The sequence below is a fragment of the Tupaia chinensis genome, unplaced genomic scaffold (genome assembly GCF_000334495.1).
Source record: "Tupaia chinensis unplaced genomic scaffold, TupChi_1.0 Scaffold000117_2, whole genome shotgun sequence".
Lineage (NCBI taxonomy): Eukaryota > Metazoa > Chordata > Mammalia > Scandentia > Tupaiidae > Tupaia > Tupaia belangeri.
In genome coordinates this window covers 3786014-3806426 of record NW_006159583.1, presented here as the reverse complement: position 1 = coordinate 3806426, position 20413 = coordinate 3786014, and the positions used below count along the sequence as shown (strand labels likewise).

Here is a 20413-nt window from a genome sequence, read left to right as displayed (position 1 = left end):
TGGTAACAGAAACAGCTCATTCTGGCAGCAGCAGTGAAAAGGACCAAAGCAGTCCAGGCCTGAATGAGATTTGAAACTGACCTTGGAAACATGGGGAAAGTCAAGACATGATTCCAACTGCTTGGCTGTACTCGGTAAGGGTTTGGATGGATTTGCCCTCAGGACTTATTGTCACCATGGAAGGAACTGACTTTCTGTTTCTCTATATGTATCAAAACCAGTAAACCTGGTCATAATTTCATTGGAGGTAATTTATTCAGTTTGACAGCAACAATAGTTTATGTCTTGGTTTAAACTACTTGATTATGTTGCATGTATGTTTAAGGCTCATCTGTTACCATGACAGCTGAAATGGTGCACTGGCATTCACCATGGCCAAAAATCAAGCTTCCAAAGTGCCCATTTCTGGAAGATGGAGCAAATCCTGATGGCTGAGCCACAGATTTGGCTGGCAGCTGCCCGAGTCGGGAATAGGATGTGTCCTTTCACACCTTCTGTTAAAGAAAACATTTTTACATAAGCTGATTCCGCCAGGGGCTAAAAAGAGATTCCTCCCAGAACTGAAAGAATATTCCTTCCATATGGCACAAATACTGTTTTTCTAAATTACCTTGGTTTGAAAGCCCCAGCAGACATTTTCACTGTAATCAGGTGCAAAAAAATGCAGATACAAGAGTCTTCAGTTGAACACAGAGTTTTATATTAGCAAGATGTGCAAGTGGAGTCCACTCACTGGATGCATCTGAAGAATATTAGGGTGGGGCAGAGAAGTAGCAGAAAACATCCAGCCTGTGGTCCATTCTTGCTTTTGGTTATCCACATAATCTTGCATGACTGAACTAGCACCGATACTCATGCATTTCTTACAGGTAGTCAGATTCATTTTGTTTTATAATGTAACTCTAACAGCCTGTTAACATTGTGGGCAAAGACTGGAATGTAACCAGGCTTACCCTTAAGACAGATTGAACATCTTCTGTTAACTACAAAAATTTGGAGAGCATAACAGTAATCACAGTCTATTTTAACTACTACCTTGAATTAAATGCTTCTTTTCAATTATCTATGTCGGCTCCTTAGGGCTCCCACTGAAAGAGAAGAATGCTACTAGTAAAATGTTGACTTCTTTCCATATTTAGAAATAGCTCCCTGGTGTTCTGGTTTTAGAGGCAAATTCTCTTGAATTATTCTCGTCAGGAATTGTGTGAACATTCTGTTCTTTTTCCCTGACACCAAATCACCAGTATTGACAAATTGCATCATGGTGACATTTGTGGGTTATCCATTCCTAGCATTGGCAAAATCCATACACTGTTTCCCATGATGACTTATGAAAGCAGCTGGGAAAAGAGAGAAGTGAGCTCAGGTCCAGAAATGATGTCTAAATGGTGTCGTTTAAGAGTTGCTGAACTGGAAGAGGAGCAAGTGGAAGTACTCCATGGAGGACGCTGTAGAGCTCTCTATAAGGCACTCATATTTGGTTGTTCATTTGATCTCTGTCAGTTTCTTTACCTCCAAAATCAGAATAATGTGGGCTGTCGACTTCCACGTGCTTATGTAATAAGATGCTTATGAGTTTTATTTTTAAAATATGCCCCTCAGAGTAAGCAAAGTCACAGTAATAAAAAAAAAAAGTCACAATGTACCTAGTCCAGAAATCCTATGTTCTTGGTACTTTCTGAAGAACCATTTTATATATACACATACATATGTGTGTGTGTGCGTATGTGTATGTACATGCATATATGTGTGTATATGTACATAATCAGTTATTTAGTTAGGTTCTTGGCAAGAAATTTAGAACACCAATTTGTGAGGATAAACTCCATTTGTAAGGGCAAACACGGATTGCAGGTAGCCCTGGAGCTGAGGAACAGCTTTGATTTTTGGTAAAATTTTGTGCTGCTCCGAATCTTGCATTTCTCCTCTGTGTCGAAGATCTCACTGTCCTGGTGTCTGGGCTTCCACAGCTGCTTTTTCTTGAAGTAAACACCTGTGAGGTGTTTTGGGATTTTTTCTTTGCTAATGTCAATTTTCGTGGAGGTAGCAATGACAAATTTCTGGTGTGTTCTACGCAGTGGAACTCACTTGAGAACCAGAGGTCCAGTCACAAGTAGCAAGCCACTGCTCAGCTGCTTCTGGAAAACCACTCTCTTGCCTCTGTGGTGTCCAGTAAGGGTGATCAGAATGGTCCCAGGAAGAATGGTGGCCCGCAGCTTTCTCACACGCTGACTGCTTTCGAGGCATATACTCAGTAGGATAATACCTAGGCTTTTTGCAGTTTAACCACCCAGTTGCCACCATTCTTGTCCCTACCAGCCGGTTTTGTGACAGTGGCAAGAACCTTCTTTTTCTTTTCAATCCTGGATTTAGTGGCCGAGTACTTCCTCTTGTATGTAGCCTCCCTGGAATATATGGCAGATCGGGAGTATCTGTCCATGCCCCAGACTAGGACCGGGTTTCGGTTGTGATGGGGCTTCCCCTTCTTGAGCTTTTTAGCTTTGGGGTTACCCTTTTAACCTTGCCACTGGCATCAGCCTTCTTGTCTTCAGGTTTCTTCTCCTTAGTATCCTGCTTCACAGCTTTTTCACCTGCCATCTTGTATAGTGGGCAACAGAAGAAACACTTTTTAAGCTGAGTCTCATAGAAGGTTTCTTGGTTAATTAGCTGATGTTTTCATTATGGTTCAGAACAAGCACCTTAGTATTCTTATCAGCCTACTTTATTAACTCAACTGTTGGCCACTGGTTTCTGGCAAGTAGAAATTCATTGTGCTTTAGCCACTGGCCAGTCCTCCACAACAATCAAGTCCATTTTATTTTCTGGGGCAGGAAAGAGTTACCCTTGCGACTATGTCGGTGAACAAGAGTCTGGGAGAGTTCTTCATTAACTGAAAGAAAAAGTACATCAGTTAATAGTTTGGAAATAGCTGATTGCCCCTGGTCATTTACAGCTCCTAAGTGGTTAGTGGTCAGCATTTTGGACACTGGTAGCCTCAGTGAGCTACAGAATCCAAGTCTTAAAGCAGTCCTATAGCAGGCTCTCTCTCCTTACTCAACTACTACTAGTGGAAAGGTAAATGCTTCTTTCTAAAGGATGGTCCTGATTAGAATGGACAAATTGCTACTGTAATAAAAGTGATATACTAGGTATATTTTACATTTAGTAGATTAAGTGTAGATTAAATTAAGACACCCTCCCATCCAGTAAGCATTTATTGAGATCAGAGGTTGGGGACATTGGAAGGAATAAGATAGGGTTTCAGCCCCCACTCCTCCCTTCCAAAAGTGTACTTAGGCATGTGAAGTCAAATTAGTCTCATTCTTTTTACCTTTTGGCCTCTTTTGCCAACAACTCTAACTATTTCAACTTTTCACCGCCTACACATTCCTTAACAGCTTAAAATATACCCACAGTTAAAACTATTATATGAGAGTATTAAAGCTCCTCAACGATGTCCTAATTATTAAATCTAGTGTCATTTCCCATCCCCAACGTTCTGCCTTTATAGCATCCGACACACACCGCCTCTGCCCCCTCCCGTGGTCATCCTACTCCTGTTGGCTTTATTAGGTACCGTCTTTTGTGCACTCTGCTCCTAGAGCAGCAACTAACATTTCTGGCAACAGCTATTAGGTTATCCGGAAAGTCTGGACATGTTTTTCTCTGCAAAAATGCATCATCACTTTCCCGACAACCCAATAAATCTGTTATTTAGCCCTGAGGTTTCAAGATCCTTGAGATCTTATGGGTACATCAAAAGACACATCCCTCTTCTTGACCAAAACATATAACTGATCCTACTTTTGTTCCCAAAAGTTATATTTTCAAAATTATAATTAATCAAACCAGAGACCAGGAGCTTATCATTTCTTGGAAGATAATGAACATTGTAGAATTAAACTTGAAAATGTTCTTTTTGGTTCCCACAAGTCCATGCAATGTGTCCCTTGCCAGGCACTATGCCATGCACCCCAGGACACATGCACTTCCTGTGAGGTGGATTCTTCTACAAATGTTTATCATCTTAGGAAAAGGTGCATATGCATCGGATGGTGACAAACCCTAGGCTACATGAGCCGTATTTAATAGCCAATATTTTTTGAGCAGTTGCTACATGCCTGACACTATGTGAAACCCTGTGTGTGCTTTACTTGCTTCTTGTAATGACATTATGAGATAGTCACCATTCTTAATTTACGCATGAGCAAATAGATAAACTAAAATGAAGCAACTTGCTCAAGATTACAGAAATTCTGGATTCAGGATTTGATCCCAGGCAGTATGACTGGAGTCCACACTTTAAACCACTGGGTTATATTTTTATACTTGAGTTTTGCTATTTCAGAGATATTCCCTTGAGATGGCCCCATTGCTTAGACTATAAACATTGAATATGAATAATTCTCTTTCATTCTTAGTTACCAATGGCTAACTGTACTTTAGTGCTTTGAATGAGGGACTAAGATACAAATTGTACAGATAAAGATAGGTGATCTAAATAATAAGATTGAAAGAAGGGAACTACAATAGTGCAGGACTAGAATAGAGAGAGCAAGGGGAAGCTCATCAATTTATAATGAATCATATATCTGAGGATTAAGTGTCTGTGCTAACATCATGTAGAGATGAGAATTTATTCTTTGGGACCAGCAGATGGTACAATGGTTATGTAGTTGGACTCCCATGTAGTTGACTATGGTTTGAGTCCTAGATCCAGCAGCTTAAAACTCACACAGGGTACGTGCACACACGTATCCAAAATCCAGAGAGGAGAATGGAGGACACGGGATTTTGGTGTGGCCATTCACCTGGGTGCAGGTTAGGGTGATTTCTTGCTTTCTGTCTCTATGTCTCTCCAGCTAATGCACGTGCCCTATAGCAAAACTCTATCTATAAAAGAATTTACTCTTCCTAGAGAGCTTGCAATCTTGCCATCATTTTGTTTCAGTGAGTCTTTTAAGAAAGGTGTGCAGAAATTAGAGGGACAGTGGCCTTGAAAACACCTGAATTTGTTATTGTGGAAAACCCTACAAGGAATGAAGTTTTCCCTGTTGAACCATGTAATCTCTCTGAGAAGTAGGTCTTTGTGCTGAGTAATCACCATCATCAATAATTATAATTACTCTCGTTACATTAACCAAATCTCTCAAAGCCTTTGTAAAATTCTTGCCTTGTTAAAAATTCTCTCACACTTGGCTTTCGTGTTGGTAGTAAGTTTATTTGCCTGGGCCAAAAAGATTCATTCATTTGACAGATATAACACCCAGTTGATGTTCAATACTCTAGGAATAATGTACTGGCCAAAAGGCCTAGCCGTTGAGCAGTCAGGGTTCAAATCCCGTCCCTACTACTTCCTAGATGGGTCACTTTTCGCCATTTCAATAATAGCTATTATTATAGTGGCACAAACTCTGCCTTCTTGGAATTTACAAATTAACAGGGGTAAAAATGACTAATAGTTGTTCAGAACAGGCTGTGTTAAGAGCATTTTGTTTCACCTCACATAATCCCCATACTGACCCTGTAGCTATGTCTTTACCATTCTGTTTTACATGAAGAAACTGAAGCTTTAAGAAATTAAGTAGAGAGTGGCTGTTGTCCTGGAATTCAAATTTAGGGTTTCCATTTGGTTTGACTCCATAGTCTGAACTCTTAACAATCTCACTCTGCTCACCTTTTAGTTATTCTGCTTTGTCAAAATCATTATTTTTTTTTCTTTTTGATTGCTGACTGTCCAAGTGCATGTACAAAGTTCATTAAAAGACACCTAGAATGTAAATTGCTGAAGTCCAGAGACCAATCAATTACCTAACCTTATTTTGAATCTAGCACCTTCTAAAAACTTCAAGGCATTCGATATAGGCTTTGTTGTTAAGTAATGATTTTTCTGGTAGTGCTGGTTATTGTGGACAATTTGTTCTTGATCAGGGCGGGAGTGGGGTAGCATTGGAAGTAGAGGTTTAGGAAGCTCATGACTCAGGAGAAGATAACCAAAACTTCACCCTGGGAGATACAAAATGTCCATGGCAGTGGTTGATGAAGGGTTTAGCTGTGGAAAGTTCGAGACTCAGACCTGCACCCTGAGAGCTGTTCCTCAAGGCAACGGACACAGATTGAAGACTGCAGTATGTTGGAGAATTTTCTTTCTTCTTTAGTGAGAAAATTGATGTTCTCTACATACTAATTAGATTTACATGCACCATTACCGCCTAAGGCTTGAAGTGTAAGGATTAATGCTGAATGATTACAATACCTCCACATGCTTTCCGTCATGTCTTAAAATGGCTCTCTTGTCTGACGGACTAGGATGTATGAGACAGTCCTGTTTTAGAATGCAGGACTCTGGAGTTCTGTGAACACTCCAGTTAATCTATCAATGTCCTTCTCTTTACAGGAACAAAATAGGAATGATTACACTTGCCATAACCCTGGTTGGGAGATTAACGACATGACATTTGACCATCTGTTTACAGTTTTTAAGTGGATGCTGCTAAATGGAGATACAAACTGGAGATACTTTATTTTGGGCCAAGTGATCTCATTTTGCCCTCAAACTGGAAATAGGATATTACTTCCTCTTAGGAAAATGGCTACAGAAAGAAGTACAATTTTTAAAAGCTACATGTTCTTAGAGTTTTCTTGCTTTTTGTCTCTCTGTCTCTTTCTGTCTCTCTGGCAAGTGCACGTAACCTAAAGCAAAAACACAAAAACAAAAAAACTCTCTTAAAATAATAATAACTGTGCAATATTGACACTGATGTACACAGTGCATCCTCCAGGCCTGGTACCACAGTTGACACTGCATTTACCTCTGCCTCAGCCCCTGTGCTGCCAGGCCATATTCTCAACCACAAATTGGCTTTTCCAGAGTATTCAAAGGAATACATTTAAACCTTAGAATTACCTAAGTATCTAAATAAATAGCTGTAGGCACATTGAAATTTTACACATTATAGACATTTTCCCAGGGAGAAGTAAAGCTCTAAAACCAAGATTTACCCTCTTTAACAGAGTCTATCCCACATACCAGATGTCTCACTGACTCATCTGATCTGTAATTATTGGTAAGTAGAGGCTGATAAGAGACTTTGAAATCCATGAGGCTCATTTGGCCTGCTGTTTGCCTTATTTCATGCTCAATACATTTTTTGAGATACCTAAAAGTTGTCTAGCCAGGAGGAGTCAAGCAGAGATGAAATAGTCAAGTTCCAGAGTGTACTATCGCATTCTATTATTGCTCCTTTGGGTGCTCTAAAAGGGACCCTTGGGGGTATGTGACTAACAGTGGCCATTGGCACTACTTTGAAAGACTTTCAGAATGGGAAGTTTCCAAGGGTTGGTCATTAAACTGATTTGGAAGACTGAAGAGAAGCTGCACTTGGGATGTTGGAGGTCTCTAATTTTCTTTCTTTTTTGGAGGTTCTCTCCAAATGCTGCATGATAAAACACCCAGTAGACTGGTCTCGGGCAGTGGAGGATACACTGACTTACCAAAGGAAAGGATTTCCACATGAACCCCCTAGAGTGCCACAGTATGGCTGAGTTGCACAACCAGAAAACTGTTACTAAAAATGAAACACACAGAAAATGAAAGGCCAGGAGGATACCTGAGTATCCTGTATTTAGGACTACACCTTTGATTCTGAGATTGATGCTATGTCCTTTAGGATTTCTTATGTTCTAAATCTCATCTTAGAAGTCAATATCCTCAATTGTATTTCTAATAGACGTTTAGATGACATGTTATAACATTAGCCATTTAACATTTGGGACACCTTTCTACAGAGTAGCATAAAAAGGCATTGTTTGGACTTGGAAAGTTTTTGAAAGGATTGAGTTGAGTGGTTTTCTTTCCTTTTTTTCCCCTAGAAGACACATCCACTCCCTTGTGAGAGAAAGAAAGATAAAAGGAAAGAAAGAATTCACCCCTTGTGATGAATGGCTATGCCACAATCCCCTCTCCCTCCATTTGCCCTTTAAAGATTTGGGACACACATGCTCTATGTGTTTCTCGCTCTCTTTCTTTCTTTCTTTGAGAGATTTTTGCTATAGGGCATGTGCACTCACTGAAGACACAGAGAGAGACAGAAAGCGAGAAATCAGGGAGTATTGCCATGTTGTAATCCCTTCTCCATTCTCCTCTTGGGATTTTGGGCATGCATGCACTCACCCCCAGTGTGAGTTTTAACCTGTTGGATTCAGGACTCAAATATGGTCGACTACGTGGGAGTCCAGCAATGCAACCATTATGCCATCTCCTGGTCCTGCCCTGCATGTTTTTCAAGTCACTGAATCTGGGACTCAAACCAAGCAGTCAGCCATATGGGATCCAGCCACTGTGCCACCAGCTAGCTTGAGAAGGGATTTTCAGATGTGATTTGTTAGTAGTTTAATATGAACCATTCAAATTAAGAAATATGAATGGCTTTTGTTGATATTGCTAAAATCATTATTAACCCCTATGATACAAATGTTTACTGATTTTTATTGCTAATGTTACAGTCATTATTAATATCTGTGATATTAATCTAGCATTTACTGATCTATATTAGCATGTTGTCAATCAAGTCACAAGCCAATTTCTTTCATTCCAATTATAGTAGAATAAATAGTCTCAGTCCAGGACCCAAATGCCCATTCCAAATCACCTTATGTGTACTGATTTTTCTTTTACATCTTCTTTTTTTGTACACCTTATGACTATACTGTTCATGGAAAGTCTACATGAGGATAAAATATCTAATTATTAGAGCTTTACATTTGCTAAATGTTGTGATAGAAAATGTTTGGAACATTTTCTGACTAGAAGTTCAGTGGACAAGATAGTAGAGTATGCACACAGACTCATGGGCACCCACATACACAGGCACACATACAGCACATGGACACACATACACATGTGTTTTTCAAGTCACTGAATCTGGGACTCAAACCATGTAGTCAGCCATGTGGGATCCATCCACCATGCCACCAGCTAGCCTGAGGAGGGATTTTCAGATGTGATTTTTGCTAAGATCTGTCACTTAGCAAAGGCAAGCTGAATGATGTTTTAATGTTTGTGAATCTACTGTTTTGAGAGACAAACACCCACATTTCAAAGTGGCTGATCCACAGTGTGATTGTGAGGGACTACGCTGAAGGGGTCTGTCTCTACAGCAGGACTTCACAACCTAGGACACGATCTGCACTGCCAAGAGGGATCAGACTTCGCCAGATTCACCCGGGATTCTAGAGAGGAGACTTATAGAGAAGTACCTAAAAATCAGACCCAGGTGTTTCTCTGGGCTTCCCAGAAATACTGATGATGTATGGGCATGTGTCCAAAGTATCCTGTGGAAAAGGACTGCCAAACCTTTTCCCAAGTGGCTTCACACTTACCCTCGATTAGTCTGATCCTGAAGTAGGCGATGAGGAGGAGAAGCAGCAAAGTCACAGGCAGGAAGACTCCAAAGAGCAGAAGCCAACCGGGGACTTCCTGCATGAACGCTGACAGCACGGGGCTCATGGCCTCTGCACGGCCTCCACTGGAACAGTGGGGTTCATATGCGGAACCAGGGCAGCCTTGTTCCAAGTCTATGCTTATTTTCTTCTGAGGCTCGGCCTTTGCTCAACACATCTCAGTGGAACTTTTTGTGGACTTTGTTCTATTTAAACAGCCCCATTCATTCTGAGAGGACCGCTGGCAGGTTACTCTGTAACTAAGGGTAGGGGAATTGAAAGGCAGGTTACCAAAGCTCTTCCAGAGATGAGTATTTATCTGCCAAGGGCAGGGATGACCCTGGGAGGCTGAGATTTCTTTGTATTCCATTTATCTAGAATTAAAAATCCTTGACTTCAAGCAAAGCTTCTTCTCTCTCTTTATATATTTTTTTTTCTTCCTACATATTCCTGGCACAGGAAGATTTTTTTCCTACATTTCCTAAATTTCAGAATTAAAAAATAACTTAATAATCATGCTAAAATACCTGTGTTTGGAAAACAGTGAATTTCACTTCATACAGAATTGATACAACTACTGGGTCATCAGAAAAGTCATAATATATTTTTCTTTATTTTTCTATGCAAAAATGCCTCATGACTTTCAAGGACCCAATACTATCAAGAAAGGAGAAATGAGATTCTTTCCACATGTGAAAACTTCTGGTATGTTCTACACTGAATAGTTCTCTGAGAAGTGCATTGATTTATTTGTTTATTTAACCAACATTTAATTAGACTAGAACCTAACCTCTAGACAAGATGCTGGATATCTAAAGAAGAGTAAGGCTAGCCTCTGCCCTCTAAGAGTGGAGACAGGACCAAATAGATGGAGGGTGTTGTGGCCCTGTTCCCTCTCCCCTTGTGTCAGTCTTGGCCTGCTCCTTTAGCTTGTGTTTTTAGCTCTGCTTTGCTTATGCTTTCTGTAGCCCACCATTAGCAGCAGAAGGTGGCCCCTGAATGATAGTGGTGTGTATAGCATTGGTAAAGTCAGTTTCTAGGGAAAAAAAGGACAATAAATGGACAAATGTCAAAGTTGACATGAATCTGTTGACTATGTTACCATTGGCTGCTTTAGTGAAAAATTTCTAAAGAATAGGCCTACTGAACTAAAACCAATGGAAAGAATGGCTTCCCTAGTCAAAGGATATTCTGCAGAATTTGGAGAATTTTTCTGAGTTGGGAAGCCACTCGCAGCCACCTTCTTGGCTTCATTCCTCTTTTTGTGTTTTCATCCTGTTCCTGGTGTTCCTGACAATGGTCTTGGAAGTGGCATCCAGAATCTACCAAGGACAAGCTATTGTCAGTGCCTCCCAAATTCTTCCATCAAGGACTTTGGTCATGAAGAGTTCAGTCTCAACTGTAAAGCCTGCACCCTAATTTACAAAATAATAAGACTGAAGAGGTCTTGGCTGGCTTTCCTGTGCAGTGAACAGTAAACAGCATCCCTCTCAGAGGAGTGACATCTTAATTTCAGAGGATCCATTTAGAATACCGAGATTAAGTCAGCATTCATTGCACTTTCTTTGAGTCTCCCACTCCACAAACCTTTGAGTGGTGTTGCTGCCGTTATCCTTGCAAGCTTTTCATCGAGATGGCTCTCTGGTGCTCTTTCATCTTGAACAGGATGCTAATTTGTAAAGTGTCAATCTGCAAAGACCCTCAATGAGCAGGTGACATTACCAGGGAGATGTCAGGCAGCTGTTAGGCCTATTATCAAATTCTTCCTTCCCATTTCATTCCATTCAGCAAATCTTCACTGAATGCCTAGACAAAGTTAAAGGGAAGAGGCAAGTAAATGGCAATGGTAGCTCCCAGATCGACATGTAAACAGAGCACAGTGGAAATGCTGAAGAGGCACTAATTAATTCAATCCAATTGAGGAACTTGGCTGAGTTTATTAAAACGATAAATTCTGAGCTGAGTCTGGTGAGTGGGTAGCTGGGGAATGCCCTCAAAGAAAGACATGAGAGTGGGGCAGGACAGGATTTATGAAGGATGGGGAAGAACTGAGAGTAACTGAATGGTATAGGTTTCAGGCCAGAGAGTGTCTAAAGTATGAAAGCTGAAAGAGTGGGGTAATGTCAAAGCTTACAAGCTTAGATGCCCTATTGGACTCTGCTATTTGGACAAGGAGGACCAATCAAAGGTCCTTGATAGTGGAAGTGGATGATCTGATCTGGGCTCAGAAAGTACTCAAGTAGCACATTAAAGAATGAACTGAGGAGATTAGAGTAGGTTATCTCATCATGGTACTGAGATATAATGAGTCTGAGATAAGAGATGGCAGAGTGAGAAAGGGGCACAGGGAGGCCGCAGAGATGAAAGGAACAGCTCTTAGTGAATTTTTGAATGTAGAGAGGTGGATCACACCAGCAATACTAATAATCATTGAGTACTTACTAAATGTTAGGCACTATATGGGAATAAGCAGTTTATGTTTATTTCATCTTCTCAGTAATTTTATGTGGGATAGACTCATACAGATGAAGAAACAAAGTACAGGAAGGCAAGTGACTTGCCCAGGCACAAGTAGGTGATGGAGCTAGGATTCAAATCCAGGATCCACACCCAGAGGTCGTGTTCTCATCCACTATGCCATGTCTGGCTGGAGTGGCAGGGAAGATGGTGGTGCTGCAAACTGAGATCCAAACACAGGCAGTGCAGTAAGTTTGGAAGTAATTTTGCAGTCATTAAATTGTAGGTGGTGTAGGGTTGTCCAGTGGGAATCTGGAGGAAATATGAAGTTCAGGAGTGAAGCCAAGACTTCCAAAGTCAAATTGGGATTTATTAGTAAATAGATGGTGGCAAGGAGGGAGGGATGGAGAGATTGCTTAGAAAGGAGTACATGTGAGAATAAAGGGCCAGCTGTAGACCCTAAAGAATGCTCTCATTTAAGACTTGGCTGAGGCCAGGTAAGCACCAGGGAAGAAAATGGATATAGGAGGCTCTGAGGAATGGAAGAGAAAACCAGAAGATATAATGTTGGGCAACTGAGGGCCTAAGAAATTTTTAAAAATTATTTTATTTAACCTTATTTATCATTGTTATTATTATTGTAATTTGACCAGAGAGAGAGACAGAGAGAGAGAGAGAGAGGTAAAGTGAGAAAGCAAGACACCAGATGTGGGACTTAAACCACCGTGGGCCATGTAGGAGTCCAGTGCCCTCAACCACCATACCACTTGCTGGCCCTTAGGGCCTAAGAAACTCTAAGAAGGAGATGAGATAATAGGTATGGGTTGGTAGATCTGAGGTAATTCTGGTTCACAAAGGAAGTTTTGAGAGAACATACCTTTTGAGGTAGACGTAAAAGTTTTCTCTTTAAATAGTTCTTTGGGGATATAGTTGACATATAATAAACTGTATATATTTAAGGGTACAGTTTATAAATTTTGACATGTAATTTGACATATATGTGCCTATGAAATATCCACAAAGGATGAACATGTCCTTCACCCCTAGGTTTCCTGTTTTTCTTCCCTGTACCTGTCCCTAACTTCTCCCTCTTTCTCCATCCACATGCATCCATTAATCTACTATCTGTTACTACAAATTATTGGTCACTGGAAAACTCATGACATATTTTCTATGTTTTTCTATGCAAAAATGTGTCATGACTCGGACCAGCAGATAGCATAATGGTTATATTGCTGGACTCCCATGTAGTTGACTGTGGTTTGAGTCCCAGACCTGGTGGCTTCAAACTCATGCTGAGCACATGTGCATGGATGCCTAAAAATCCCAGGAGAAGAACAGAGGAGAAGGGACTGTGGTGTGGTCATAACTTCCCTTGGGGGTTGTTTCTCGCTTTCTGTCTCTCTGGCAACCACATGCACCCTATAGCAAAAAAATCTCTCTTAGAAAAAAAAAAAATGTGTCCTGACTTTTCCGATGACCCAATAGTTAGCATTTTCTAGAATTTTATACAAATAGAATCATACAGTCTTTTGTTTGTATAGCTTCTTTCACTTGTTATAATGACTTTAAATTCATATTGTCATACAAATCAGTAATTCATTGCTGAATAGCATTTCATTGTATGGATATCTATTTATCCATTCACCTGTTGATGGGCTTTTAGGTTATTTCTTGTTTTAGGCTACTACAAATAAAGCCACTATGAACACTCCTGTAACAAGTCTTTGTATGAACAAGTGCTTTTCATTATTTGTCTTGGGTAATTACATACTAGGATGACTGGATCATATGGTAGATACATGTTGACTTTTTTAGAAATTGCTGGTGAAGTATCAAGTCAGAAACAGTGATAGCATAAATCCATGCTGCCTCGAAACAAGCTGGGTCCTTGATTGATTGATTGATTGATTGATTGATTGAGTAATTTTTGCTGTAGGGCACATGTACTTCCTGGAGAGAGACAGAGAAACAGAAATCACTCCTGGGAGAGAATGGCCATGCTGCAATCCCTTCTCCTCTAATCTTCTCTTGGGATTTGGGGCACACACGCACATGTGCCTGGCATGAGTTTTTTAAGCAGTCGAGTCTGGGAATTGAACTGTAGTCTACTACATGGTAGTTCAGCAATGTAACTATTATGCCATCTGCTGGCACAAGCCGGGTCTTTAAAAAGAGAATTTAAGGGCTGCATCTGGGCTAAGTGTATGTTTACCCCCTTAACTCCCTTGACAATGCCCAGCTGGGTTGATGAGGGATCATTATCCTAAGCAGTCTCTGCAGAAACAGGAGAAATAGAGAGCCTCAAGATGTCTTCAGTCTTTCAGAATTAGGACTAGTTAGCCTCACTGTTGGTGTCTCATTATGGTTTAAGGTTGTGTTTCTCCAATGATGTTGAGCATCTTTTTATGTGCTCATTTGACATTTGTGTATCTTGTTAGGTGAAATGCTTGTCCAATTATTTTGCCCATTAAAACAGATGTGTTGTTTGTTTTCTTATTGAATTTTAATAGTTCTTTATATATTTATATAATATAGTAAATCATTGTAGATATGATTTGCAAAGATTTTTCTCTACATCTATGTATCTTTTCATTCTTTTAACAATGTTTTTTGGAGTGCCTAAGTTTTTAATTTTGATAAAATCCGATTTGTCCATTTGTTCATTTATGGATTGAGCTTTTCATGTCTAAGAAAACTTTGCCCAACTCAAAATCACAAAGATCTTGCCCTATGCTTTCTTCTAAAAATTGTATAGTTTTAGGATTTTTACTTAGGTCTACCATCTATTGTGAGTTAATTTTTCTGTACACTGGGATATATGGGTTATAGTTTTTTATTTTTTGCATATGAATACTGGTTCAGCACCATTGGTTGAAAAGGCAGCCCTTGCTCCACTGTATTCCCTTAGTACTTTTGTACAAAATCAGAAGCAAATTATGTGTGAATCTATTTCTGCTCTCCCTATTTTCTCCACTGATCTAATTGTTAATCTATGCACCAATACCACTTGTCTTAATTACTGTATCTTTAAAATAACTCTTGAGATGAGTTATTTGTCCTCCAAATTTGTTCTTCTTTATCAAAGTTGTTTTAGATAGTGTAGGTAGTTTTCATTTCCATATGATTTTTTTTTAGGGAGATTTTTGCTATAGGTCGTGTGTGCTCTCCATATGATTTTTTTTTTTTTTTTGGAGAGGTTTTCGCTATAGGGCATGTGCGCTCGTCAGACAGAGAGAGACAGAGAGACATAAAGCAAGAAATCACCCCCTAGGGGGGATGGTCATGCCGCAATCCCTTCTCCTCCATTCTCCTCTCGGGATCTTGGGCACACACGCACACGCACCCGGCGTGAGTTTTAAGCCACCGGGTCCGGGACACGAACCGCAGTCGACTACGTGGGAGTCCAGAGACATAGCCATCATGCTAACTGCTGGTTCCCTCTCCATATGATTTTTAAAGTCAGTTTATCAACTTCCATAAAAAGGCATACTGGGATTTTGATTGGGATTATGTTGAATCTATAGATTAATACAAAGAGAGAACTGATATTTCAACATTATTGGGTCTTCTGACCCATGAACATAACATGTCTTTCAGTTTTGTAGTTTTCAGTTTTTATTATCTTTTGTTAGATATATCAAAAGATTTTATACTTTTTATATTGTCATACAGATATTACTTTATAAATTTCAATTTCTGAGTAAACATTGCTAGTATAGAAGTTTTTCTTTATTTGTGAAAAATACCTCATCACGGGGAACTCTTAGAAGATGAAATATTGTAGTTTATTTAAACAACTTTCAGAGCTTGGTAATTTATCTTATTCCAATCTAATTGGTTGCCTGGGACTACACTTAGTAGGCAAAGAAACTATAGAAACACTGGGAATCTATTTAATTTACTACGACTGGAGGTGGGGTTTCATAGAAAGTGTGTAATATTCTACCATAATGACAGCAAATTCTTTTTCTTAAAGACAAATCTTAGAGCTGGCAGGTGGTGTGGTAGTTAAGGGTGCTGGACTCCCACATGGCCGACAGCGGTTCAAGTCCTGGATGTGGCAGGTTACTTTTTCACTTTCTCTCTCTCTGTCCCTCTCTGGTCAAATTTTAAAATATAAATAAATAAAGTTAAATAAAATAATTCTTTTTATTTTTTGAGAGGTTTTGGCTATAGAGAGTGTGCACTTGTCAGAAAGGCAAAAAGAGACAGAGAGATAGAAGGCAAGAAATCACCCCCCAGGGTAGATGGCCATGCCGCAATCTCTTCTCCTCCATTCTCCTCTCAGGATCTTGGGCATGCATGCACACGCACACAGTGTGAGTTTAAGCCACTGGTCTGGGACTCAAACTGCGGTTGGCTACATGGGAGTTCAGGGATATAGCCATTATGCTAACTACTGGTTCCTAAAATAATTCCAAAAAAAAAAAAAAATCTCAACCTCATGATCCTCCTTCCTTAGCCTTCCAAGTTGCTGAGACTATATGCACTCACTAATATGCCTGACCTCTAATTTGAGCAGGGAATTGAACCTGGGTCTGTCATGTGGCCCCATTCTGCAGAGCACATGTGTGTGCCCCTATAACTGGGCTCTTTACTTGGCTTTTTACTATGCAGGAATAATCATTAATATCATTAGAAATACCTACACTGGTGAAAACAGACACTACATTGGGGATTAAAGCCTCCTATTGGTTTCCTAGTGAATGCTCCTAGGGTTGATTTATGTGATTTAAGTTACAAGTGTTGTATAAGTTGATATTTAGGAGAGAATTCCTAGGGAACTTCTGTCATACCATGTATTATATTGGACTCTAAATGACAGCTGGCCAAGAGCCTACTATAGCTAATTGTGACCTATTGAAAGTAATGCCAAACCCAGCAGGTGTCTGATTTGGATTCTGCATTTGTCAGACTGAGCCATAAAGAATGAGTCATGACACGCCATAGAGCAATGAAAGCTCTGAAGTTCATCGGCAGCAGGGGCCAAAGGACCATTAGTTGATATCTAAAATATTAAATTACATACAGCTACATAGTCATATTAAAAGCAAATACAAACAAAACTACGAAATGAATGAATTTCAAACAAATGGTTGGTTTTCCTCATATGGGTAAGTTTTGTTGTAAGGAAGCATCCCTCACATTGTGAACTCCTATGGGTGTACAAGTCTGTGTTCTGTCTCTTGCTAACTGCCCTTCTGAACTTTGTTCACTAGCCTGTGTCAAATGAAGTAGTATCACTTGGCAGCAACACTACCATAAACACAAAAACAAGGGCTCCGAAATCATGCCTTAGCCTTAGTATTAATCGAAATACTCATTCAGAAAAAAAAAAAAAAAAAAACAAACTCTGGTTTTTGAACTTTGAGAAAAGTCCCCTAGGCTGTCATTATTCATAGTTGCAGGTAACAAATATTTATTGAGTGCATTCCAAGTGCCCCAGAGACACAGCTCTGGGGGCTGTGAACAAATCTCTGTCCTAACAGAGCTGACATTCCAGCAGGGCAGACACACAAGCAATGGTGGGTAACAGATTGGATGCTGTAGGGCTTCAACATTTGAATTTGGGATGGGGGATGGGGAGAGAATCAATTCAGTCCATTACAGAAGGTTTCTCAGAAAGATTGACTTGTGAACAGGGACTTAAATGATGCAGAAGAATAAGCTACTACATATTTGAAAGAATAAGAGTTCTAGGCAGAGGGAGAGGCAACTACTAAATTCCTGAGATGGGAATGTTTTTGGCAAGGTAGAAGATAAGGAAGAGGCAAACTGTTGTTGGGGCACACTGAAGACAGGAGTTTCTCATACACTTCTGAGAAACTCAGCCACACCGACAATAGGCCAAGGAAATGTGCCCGAAGTGTGGTCTGTAAAACTCTAAATCTTCTGTAGTTGATTAGACATTGCTTGGAAAATGACTAGGTTAGTGCAGAGAATACTGGGATAAGGAAGTTTCGTTTTTTTGTTTTTGGAGGTTTTTGCTATAGAGCACATGTGCTCGCCAGAAAGACAGAGACGGATAGAGAGATAGAAAGCAAGAAATCACCCCCCAGGGGGGACTGCCAAGCCGCACTCCCTTCTACTCCACTCTCCTCTTGAGATCTTGGGCACGCGTGCACGCACATGCGCCTGATGTGAGTTTAAGCCACTGGGTCTGGGACTAGAACCATGGTCAACTACATGGGAGTCCAGCGACATAGTCGTTATGCCAACTACTTGTCCCAGGAACTTCTTTATTGTGAAGTTTCTTAGAGCTTTCAGTTTGGTAAGGTGCCCTGTCAACATCCTAGGGAGATGCAGCATGCAGCCTTTCTGAAACTTGCTGGATCATTGAGTGTTTTCTGCCAAGAGAATCTCAGGAAATTAGGGGCTGCAGAATACCATTTGCGTATAAAACACTCTAAGGAGGTTTATCCAGGTACTCCAAAAATAAGTTATCAATGTACAGGTTGGGATTTTTAGGTAGAGTGCAGAGAATAGGGAACAAATTATTTTGAGAAATGATCATTTTGTGGGTTTCACTGGTTTTTGGTTTTATAAATTTTAGTAGCACAGCCCGGTCCCCAAATTCATGAAGACTCCATTTTGTTTCATTGTTCATGAAATTTTCTAGTGTCAGCTCAAACCCCTTTGCAAAGTTATTTTGTCTGTAGGAAAATAATCACTGGAATATGTCCACCTGAAGACAGATTCCTTGTCATCCTACCTGGGATGGCAGTATAAGTAAGATGTTTCTGATTGCTAGTGATTATTAGCAATCAGCTGTGGCAGCAATGATGGCTCTCTGGGTATAGTCTAAAGGTGAGGGTTCTCCAGGTTGTTTATGGGGATGAAGAAACTTAGACACACCGGAAGTTACTCGTTGTTTGAACTAATTTGGAATATTAGATATGGAAGTCCTGCTTGATTCAGGTTTTCTCTTTCTTCACCCATCCTGTCTGACTAATCAACATATTTATGTGATAAGAGATAAGAACAGAGACTGATTTATCATGAAGCCAATGAGGTTTAACCTTCAATGACCCTTATGTGCATGGGCCCTTCCAAGACCCAGGGAAAGACGCTGAAGTAGATAAATGTGGTCATAGTTATTGTTAAGTTTGCAAACAAAAGATATTTTAACTGCAGTTGGTTAATACTCTGTCTCTTTCCACTCCAACTTCCCCTCAGTCACATTTTCTGGTGTCAAGGAATGTACGAGCTACCATGAAGATTTTGGGGACAAGTTAAGAACATGAATTAAGGATGTTTTTCAGTTTAGGCTAGTGCTAAGCTGATGTGGTTTACAGTCATTTCTATGTATAGTTAAGTTGTAGTTAGCTGTCACGGTATAAGAATGGCTTCCAGAAATATTCCAACCACTCCTAACACCGCACTGATTCTTGGAGTTGTGCAGAGATCAAAGGTCATTTTGCAATATAAACCTGTGCTGTGCCTCGACTTCAGACTTATGTGAGAAGTGAAGGAGGAATAGATTTGAAATGGAGAACCAAAAGCTACTCTGGAAAATGTTTCCAAACATTGTTTATGCAAAATTATAAGCAGAAGACGTAATTGTCATTGATGCCTAATCAAAATGAAAGTTCTCTCCTGCAGTGTATACACTTATACAAACAGTATGTAGTTTTTGAAGAAGTTGCATAAGATAGAATTTCAGAACTTCTATGTTTGAGGGTAATAATTGACAGTCGTAGTACCATAAATAGTGAGAGCACCTCGTGTTTGTGGACCCAGAGTTAGTGGATTACAGTGTAGCAAATACAATGGTCCTGGCTGGTCCTGACAAAATGACGGGTTTCCACCAGATGGAGCTTAGACCTGAAGAAACAAGTGCTAGGGACCAGCAGTTAGCATAATGGCTATGTTGCTGGACTCCCATGTAGTAAACCGCGATTCGTGTCCTGGACCTGGTGACTTAAAACTCACGCCGGGCATGTGTGCGTGCGTGCCCAAGATCCCGAGAGGAAAAGGGATTGCAGCGTAGCCATCCCCCCGGGAGGTGATTTCTGGCTTTCTGTCTCTCTGTCTGTCTGGCGAGCATACATGCCCTATAGCAAAAAAAAAAAAAAAAAAACCCCTTAAAAAAAAAAAAAAGAAACAAGTGCTATACATATTTATGGAAGTTCAATATATGCAGTAGTGTAAGAGTAATTTACATGGTGGTGTAGTTCAATACAGCATAATGATAATTTTAAATTAAATTTAATTCCTCTTGCAAATGTCTTCATTTCTGATTAATTTTGTATGTTACTTAATATTGCTGATTATACTTGAAATTGGAAATATGATGAGAAAAATATCCAAAATTTAAATATGATATTGCCAGAAGGTTAAGAATAGAAACAATTTTATTGATTTGTTAACTTTTGAAATTTATAATTTGTTATTTCCTCCTTCAGTCTAAGCAAACATTTTTTTTACACAGAAATTTGTGGGGATTTTCATTGTTTTTCATTTATAGTCGGAGAGGACATATACTCACCAGAAAGAAACAGAAAGAGAGAGA

The 20413-nt window shown here is 39.9% G+C and overlaps 1 protein-coding gene and 1 pseudogene across 1 annotated transcript; one reads left to right on the top strand and one right to left on the bottom strand.

The window, feature by feature from the left end:
• Positions 1-2124: 2124 nt before the first annotated feature.
• SMLR1 (small leucine rich protein 1) lies at positions 2125-15652 on the bottom strand. The gene is given in 5 exon segments (XM_027770246.1): positions 2125-2890; positions 9382-9513; positions 9516-9576; positions 10976-11110; positions 15581-15652. Coding segments are annotated over 5 exon segments (486 nt in total). The 3' UTR covers positions 2125-2804.
• Positions 15653-19243: 3591 nt separating this feature from the next.
• The window catches only part of LOC102470512 (ubiquitin-40S ribosomal protein S27a pseudogene), an 8612-nt pseudogene continuing 7442 nt past the window's right edge, over positions 19244-20413 (top strand).